Consider the following 8,764-nt stretch of genomic DNA (forward strand, 5'->3'; position numbering starts at 1 on the left):
TATATATATATATATTGAAATTTAGTAGTTTTTTTCAGTCCATTAAAAAAAGTTAAAGTTAATTTATCATTAACAAATTAGTTCTTTTTCATAAAACTCTTTTTAATATCTTTATTTTTGAATTACAATTATAATATATTGTGTATTAGTGCTTGAGGAAATAACTCAATAAATGCTATATCTATTTCTCCCTTAAGTATTAAAAAAATCATAAGTAGAACTTGTTTGTAACGGCAAATTAGTATTCGCGATGTATTGTATATATTTGCATTCTCTGGGTAAATTGAATTGAAACAGTCCTCTCTCTTTTCCATCAACTGAATTATTTTGCTTAAAAAGCGCACGAGAATTATCTAAGTTCTGCGTGCTTGACAGACTCGTGGTGCCAGTATTTAAATATCCGTCGCACAGCCTGGTACATTCACATTGCTGAAATCTTGCTGTGCCACTTGAGGGTTAAAAGATGAAAGTGATTTTGGAACAGGTGGGGTCGCACGAAAAAGAAAGCGGACATAATTCGGGATGCGAAGATATGCGCGAAAAAAAAAATAAACATAAGAAAAAGACCGCAGCGGGTATGTTCTTTTTAAAGGTGAACAACATGTTATTTTTAATTATTATTTATGATACTACATCAAAAAAAAAAATTACTGTCGATCGTTATATAATTTATTTCATGTCGTGGTTCGAAAAGGAGAGCCAACAGATATTAATTATGATACGTTTGTAATAAAATATCATATTACATAACTAAAAATATTCAATAGATGTATTATGTAAGATTTGATTGCGTGTAGTAATGTAATATCGCTTGGTAATATAAATACATAAATAGATATATTTTTAGAGGCGTAAAATTGACAAAATAATTTTAAAGATGTCACTGTAGAGACATAATAATTTATTATATTAAAAATTATAAAAAATAATCTTTAAAAAATATAAGAAATAATTAAAGCAGTTTGTAAATGATATAAAAAATGAATTATGGCGGATAAAAATTAATTGATAAAAATTTTTTGCAGTTAAACTGTTCTATATTAAAAGAAATTTTTTAATTTACTTGTAATCCACACTAATATTATTAAATAATTGAATTCTTAAAATTCTTGTATAAAATTAAAAACATTACATAATAAAACTTTTCTCACTTGATTTTATCTCCACATTGTATTCTAGGGAAAGGTATTTTAAAAACATGATCTCATGTGAAAAATATAAAATGGTGTTTAAAAGAGATAAAAAATACGTTAAAAATAATCAAACAGAAGGACCGAGAAGCTGAGGGACATTTAAACATTTGCAAAACTTATTTTGATTTGAAGATCAGAAATTCGAACTCGTGAAAGATTACAGATTCTTACACCTAACTCACAAGTTATTTTTACGGATATTTTTCGCAATAGGTTTTTTTATAGCGTTTTAAGAAGCTCATTGTATTATAAATAAATGGCAACTAATTTAATTGATGACATTATTATTTTAACTTCAGTTTATGGTTGTATTTCGAATCCAATGTAATTACAGTAATGATAGTAATTGACACGCAGTTTATACAACTGGAAGATGTATTTCAATTTACATGTAAATATTAGTAGACACCAAGATCTATAACTTCCACTGTATTTAACCCTTTTTCACTTATATCCATTTCTGTCAACGTAGATTAACTTCATTTTTGTAAAAAAATGTGTATCCGAATTTTTATTTATTATTGGCCACGTTATTTTATCAATTCTTGCTTTTAACAAAATGTAGTTTTCTTTATTGCATGAACGTTTTAAAATTTGTAAATTATACCGATGAAAAAATTGTGGAACCAATTATATATAATCCAATCTGAGTTTGATTTGTTCTTCATCTTTTCCCAGTTCTAAAAATTAGAATAGGATAAAGAGCAAATTAAATTAAAGTTAATCTATGTAAAAATAGACATTATTTGAATTATTTTCACGGGGGTGTAACGGCGACCGGGACAAGGGATGCGCGCGGTTGGAGAACACTTTGACGCCTCGCTGGGTACTCACGATCACCGCGACACGCATGGTCGGGATCCTGTTGTTGTCCCTCGTTGTCGCAACGGTGGGCACACTGGGTGTGGTGCTGTGGCGCGTTTGTGCTTCACACTACCGCGAACGACTCCCCGTCTCCGCGTTCTTATACTTATATCCCCGTTTAAATTCCTATGGCATGGCCAGCGGGCAGCGCGCAGACCAACTTTCCATCCAGCCGTCCAGGAATTGTGTTCTACGCTCGCGCCCGCGAGCGGGCGCGAAACGATCCACCGTCGCGCCGTCTTCTCAGCTCGCAAAGAGGACGCTCGTCTTGCCCGCGAGGATCGCCGATCTGCGCGAGATCGATGCCGCGCAGATGGCAGATTTCAGCGTGAGTTAAGGCTGCGTTTTCCCTGGACGCCGTAAGCTTATTTCTATCTTGATCGCTCATTATAGGGGGAAGGAAGATTAGGTAGAATGAACCTATATAGCACAGAAACTTGCAGCAACATTGCTATAATAATCACAATCTTTTACTTATGGTGTAATAAGACAGGTGAAGCATTGCGTGTAATAGCTGTAACACACTGGAACAATCAATCAAATTTGGGTTCAAATTCATTTTTCTACTGCGCATCCACGGGAATGTTTCAGTTGTTTTATTACTACATAATGTTACTGCAATATTACTGAAACGTTGCAACTGCTGGAATAAGCTGTGCTGTGGAAAGCTTAAATCAGAAACACATAGAAAACGAGAGCAGTAAGCGATTCGATCAAAGGATTAGAGAACGTACCATCATTGCCTTACATTCTCTATCGTGATTGGCCTCAATTCACTTACAGCTTACTGCCTTACGTTTTTCTATGCGTTTCTGGCTTTACAACGCGTGAGAGCCCAAAGCAAACATAGTCTAATTCAACATGAACATACTGCCGTTCGCGAACTTGATGAATTCGCTTTAAATTCTACATCTCCTTTCGTTGTCCCCTCCGCTTATAATACTACAAGTGCCGAATGCCATTATTGACCGCGCGAGCGTTTCTATTTGTTAGATTAATATTACATTTCTATCTTTCTCTAAAAGATATAGGATTCTAAAATTTTTTTAACTTTTCAATAATTATGTTTCTTATACTATATGATGAAATAATTTTTTAATAATAATCACTTTTTTTTATTTTTACAGTAGTTCACTTGATCCTTTTAGTTAATAAGAAATGTTGGTACTTCTGGTATCAATCTTGTATTCTTCCATCTTGTATTCTCCAATCTTGTATTCTTCGAGAAAAATGCAAGGATTAATGGAAAATCTCTCGAGTTACTCGCGTATCGCGACTGGATTGTTGGTCATTACTCATTATTTATAGTTTACGATGACACTTGTACTTTCCTTTCTTGACAACCATAAATAAATTAGAAGAGATATATATAAAATATGTGAATAATTGATAAATAGATTAGAAGGTATATCTTATAAAATTTCTGAATAATTGAAGGATTACCGATAGTAACACCTGTCTAATAGATTTTAACTGTTTCTAACAATGAGTGACAAGAGAATTACACAAATAAATGAGAGGATCCATAATGACCACTAAAATCCCAAGATGACTAGCACGCGCAACATCATCAATCTTGCCGCAAATCGCCGCTTATTACTGTGTATTTTACACAGATGCGTCTCAGTTAGTAAATTTTCTCTGTCACCAGAAGCTATGGCAGAGATTAATGAGATATGACGACATCTATGAGGTGAGTGGCTTGCCGCTCGGTACGATTGACTTGCGATCTCTAGATCCAGGTTTAATCTCACTTGCGCCTATATACGCGAATTTTCGCATTTAACCAGCCGAAAATGGTTTCATCTAGTGATTAAGAGATTTATGATCACCAGTGCCGTTTGTATTTGGCGTTAAACTGTAGATCCTATATATCAGTGCATGCTGGATATATCGATGAATGCTTCAGTCTGAGGATTAGACATTAGGCTAACAACCTAATTCCGGAAAAAAATCCATTGTTATGGAAATCTCAATTTTATTAATTTCGTTGTGATGTCATCTATTTTATTTTTTTTATTAATTATTTTATTAATTATTTTTATTAACACATTTTTATTAATATTTATTCCTCACTCATAAGTGTAAATCTCAGAATAACGGCAAATACATAGATTTTTTATTTTTAATTACTATTTGAGTTATTTAGGTAACTAATAAGTGAAATTTACAATTTATAATCCCTAACTATAATATAAGCAAAAAAAAAAATATATATATATTAAGCGTATCTAAACTTCTACGTAAATATGTATATTATTGGAAATGTTATTTCGTCAATTGTTGCTTTTCAGCAAAATGTAATTTTTCAGATAATACTAACATTTCGACATTTACAAATTATACTGATAATAGTGACCAAAGTTTATAGTTGGAAGATTCATACTTGAAAGTGTTCCCTTATTAGAGAGAGAAAGAAAAATATAGTAATAACAATTATAAAAATAATAATTATATAGGTTTTATATGTAATAGAATTCATGCACATAGTTGAATAAACTGTTTTATATAATTCAGCTCTAAAATAACGTATTCAACTATCAAACTTGACATTTCTACTATTATATATACTATATGTCTTTTTGTTCGAGTGCGAGGATGTTATAATAAGAATGAGCACGATATTATTTTGGATTGAGTTCTTGTCATCGCGGATATAACGATTTAATAAAGTGTCATAGCACGAGCAGAATAATTTGTCATAATAGCACACGTTAAAATAGTCAACAACATAAATCTCATATAAATGTGAGGAAGATAATGATTACACAATATATAACTGTCAACTTTATGCTTCGCGCGAAAGTGCTGTTCCAGTCTCGTTCTTTCTAATGAACGAAACTGATTTCTATTTACAAGTTTACGGCAGCTATAAAAATCGAAAATTAGACAATAATCAACATTATTCTCATTTACGTATATCTAAAAAAGATCGTAACACTTCATATTCCTATCCTCTTTACGATTAGGTTTGTTGATAATTAATCGATATAAAGAACGCTGAGAATTAATGTTATAAATCGATGTTTTACAATAAAGAGAATCCATTTTTGTTTACAACATTTATGAGCATTTATCGTAATTATAAAAAATGAAAAATAATTCACGATGGTACTTCTATCTCATTTATATAAGTAAGGTCTAAGAGATATTTTTATGTTTCTTTCTTATTTGTATGATTTATCAGGATTCATTAGGAAAGAACGATATCGAGAGATAATCGGAAAATAAAATGATTGAATATTAGCATAAACGATAAGTACATGACTATAAAAATAATGAAAAAGAGGAAGTGTAACTAAAAATTCCAAAGTCATGAAATCGAGAGTTTGTCATACAGGAGTTCACTCTATAAATAATTAATATCAATTATTTATACTATAATTTTATATTTATACACGGAAAAACGGTTTTACTAAACTATAAAAATTAAAACATTTAGTTATACAAATTTGAAAATAACTTGTATTATAAATAATTATATAAGACTCAAGCTTGATAAACATTGTTGCAAAAAATTCGAGTCATTAAAATTTGATATTCTATTGACTAGCTTGAATCCTATATAATTACTTTGATAATCCAATAAAATTATTTTCAGACCTGTATCTAGCTAAATTTTAAATATTTTAATAAAATCGTATTTTCTATGTAGACTATTCCGAATGAATATGTTCCAAATAATTTTTTGGCAGAATTTATCGTTACCGGCAGGCAGACGGCGGATGAGAGCATGACTAGAACTTTTTGTGACTTTGTATTCTTCAGTGGAAGTTGCTAGAAACTCGTCCTGCACTCTCTTTCGCAGGAGTGTAGTCGGATCAGGATGCACCTGGTACCAAATCGGCATTATATTCTCACGTTTGGGGTGTATCTTGTATTTCTTTCAATTGCACATTTTTTCGAGCTCATATTCTTAATATTGCTGCATTTTTATAAGCCTTATGACTCTTTATATACTCGCAATAAAAACACAATGCCTCAAAAAAAGAAAACCGTAATTGATAAAATAATTAACTCTGTGTGTATCCGAGATTTTTAGTAATGATATTCATAACATTAGTGATGTTTAATTATCAATTATGTTAGTTCATAGAATGATTAGTAAAATTTTGGAAAACATACGCTTTATTTTTTAAGTATATTCAGCGATCGTTGTATAGAGCCAACACTTTAGACGATTTGTCTAACTTCAACAAAAATTTAAAATAGTATTTTATTTATAATTTTAAGTATGTATCGTAATACTAAAAAGTTCAAAGACTCAGAATACACTGAATATCATATATCAAAATACATGACTCATAAAATTACAAGAACTTTATTACAATTTGACACAAATTGCACACGCGTTTAAAGTGGTCTTGAAATAAGTTACCATCTTTAAACATAATAGATATAATATAATCAATTATTATCCTATGTCTATTTTGTGAGAATCAATTTTCGTTTTCTTACTGTTTAAACAATAATTCTACGTATCTTTAACAAGGCAAAATCTCATGAAAAATTCTAAATAAAAAAAAATAACTAGACTGCAGAAATCACATAATCTATAAATTCTTAATCGACATTGGCATATATACAATATATAATTACTTATACATATATGGTATATATATGTATATATATAAGTAATTTTAGGCTAGCACACACACACACACACACACACACAAGAGAAATCTCGCTCCTACAAATAATTTTTCTTATCCTTTCTACTTTCGGAATGAAAATATCGGTCGCCATGAAACGGACAGAGATATGGTGCATGCGGCGAAGAGTGAGCCCAGTGTCGCGTCATCGCGAATGCAGCTGCAACAATAGCAACCTGGTGGTAGCTTTTTCGGGAGTACACCCCTGCGCTCCTCCACCGCCCGTTGACGACGAAAGGAATGAGGCGTGCTGCTTTTAAAGCAGCTCGCGTCTATGGCGCGCTCGGCAAGCTTCGAAGACTCGCACGTCCAAGGTCAGTGCCGGGGCCGACGAAGCCAGTCGACTGGCTAGTTGATCGGCCGATCGACTCTCCATGCTCTGTACACTGAAAAAATATATTAAATTCTAATAAATATTTATTCGGATAATAGTTGTAGGTAAATATTTACTGAATCTTATATATAAACACACACACATACTCTCTACATTCTTTGCCAGTGGAATCTCACGCCGACAGAAAAATGACGAAGTATTGCGAAGCAAATGCAAATGTTAATTATACTTACGACGTTTTCTTCGATATTGGTTATGAAAAAATTTGATAAAGTATATACATTTCTGTAAAATATATTTCATTAATTGTAAAAAATTAATATAGATGTGTGTGGGGGAGCTTATTTGCTAGGAATAATATCGAGAATATTTTATTCTACCGTATTTAAAAACTGATTTGTTTTAGTGAAATAAATATATTTTTTCACAAATAAATGTTTAAGTACCTCTTTCTCAGTGTAATTTAAAGAGTGAGATTTTACTTTTCAGAGTAATAAATCACTCTAAAGGTTTACAGAATATATTTGTTTGATAAAGAAAACCATTAATTTAATGCAATTATAATTTTTTTATCGAGTAACGTAAGTGTTTACTTAATTACTATTCAAAGAAATATATATTAAGATTTAGTAAATTATTTTTCTGTGCATCGTGGCGGCTGACAATCACGATAGTAACACGCATCGTACGTATGCGTTTATCATCCCGCCGGTGCAGGAATGCGATTTGCGAGCTAGTCTCGGTGAGATTCGCGAGGTGCGCGCATTATTCGCGCGGAACACGCGACAAAGAAACCATGAGGTGAAGTTTCTGCGTCCTGCTTTCCTCTCATCATCTCGACGACGCGTAAATCGATGGCTTTTGTATAGCCAGCGTTTTGCATATCGTATATTTGCGCTCAGTTTATCTCTCTTTCACGGCTCTTCTATGGCGTGGGGACTCGAGTGCTCGTAGCTCATTAAAGTTCGTATCGTCGCGCCCATCCTTCATCGGGATTCATCAAAATGTCAGGGCGGTATATTGAGATTACAGCTTGTGATACGTTCGACCGACTTGAGGGATATTGTTGGAGATTAACGTGGATCGAACATGAATGTCTTACGATACAGAATTTCTTCCTCCCTTCAATCAATTTTTCTTTCTTTTTTTTTTTAAATTAAAGATAGACAGGCGAAAGATATAAAACTGGTTCAGGGCTGAATACTGAAGAAAGTATAAATCTCTAGCGTGAGGACAGATTATAGAGTAAAGGAAGGTTTTACGATACTTAACGCCAGACTTTTGCAATCTCCGGTTTAATGCAATTTTACTCCATTTTTTTCCCTCGTCACTGCGCACCGTGAAACCGCAGAAAGTTTTTGCGTCGCGTTGAAGTTGCTCTCGCTTCTTCACCACAAATGTTACATCTAGATGAGGGAATGCGATGTAAAGAAATGGCTGGTACTTGAAGTACTTGAAGTACTTTTGCGTCGCGTTTAAATTGCGCGACGATATAAAGATGTTATATCGATTGTACCGTTAATATACAAAACAGCTCTATCAATAACACTTGTCAAATTGTTACTTGAAGATTAAGGTCTGGTAAGTCAAGAAGATGACTTTGTATATTTTTATAACTGCATGTCTTGTGAGAAAAAATCGTAATACGTCTTGTAAGGAGAGAATGATTTTGTCGAAGTTATGCTAAGTACACAAATCTCATAATTTTATTGAAATATCAA

At 32.4% G+C, this 8,764-nt stretch overlaps 1 protein-coding gene across 1 annotated transcript in view; it reads right to left on the reverse strand.

Annotated features, from left to right (window-relative positions):
• Window positions 1-2,445, reverse strand: part of LOC108778622 (vegetative cell wall protein gp1) — an 8,987-nt gene extending 6,542 nt beyond the window's left edge. The window contains 3 exon segments of the mRNA XM_083287335.1: window positions 2,028-2,105; window positions 2,108-2,183; window positions 2,330-2,445. Of these exon segments, the coding sequence (XP_083143461.1) occupies window positions 2,028-2,105; window positions 2,108-2,183; window positions 2,330-2,445 (270 nt within the window).
• Window positions 2,446-8,764: the final 6,319 nt, after the last annotated feature.

Source organism: Cyphomyrmex costatus, unplaced genomic scaffold (assembly GCF_001594065.2).
Source record: "Cyphomyrmex costatus isolate MS0001 unplaced genomic scaffold, Ccosl1.0 scaffold505, whole genome shotgun sequence".
NCBI lineage: Eukaryota > Metazoa > Arthropoda > Insecta > Hymenoptera > Formicidae > Cyphomyrmex > Cyphomyrmex costatus.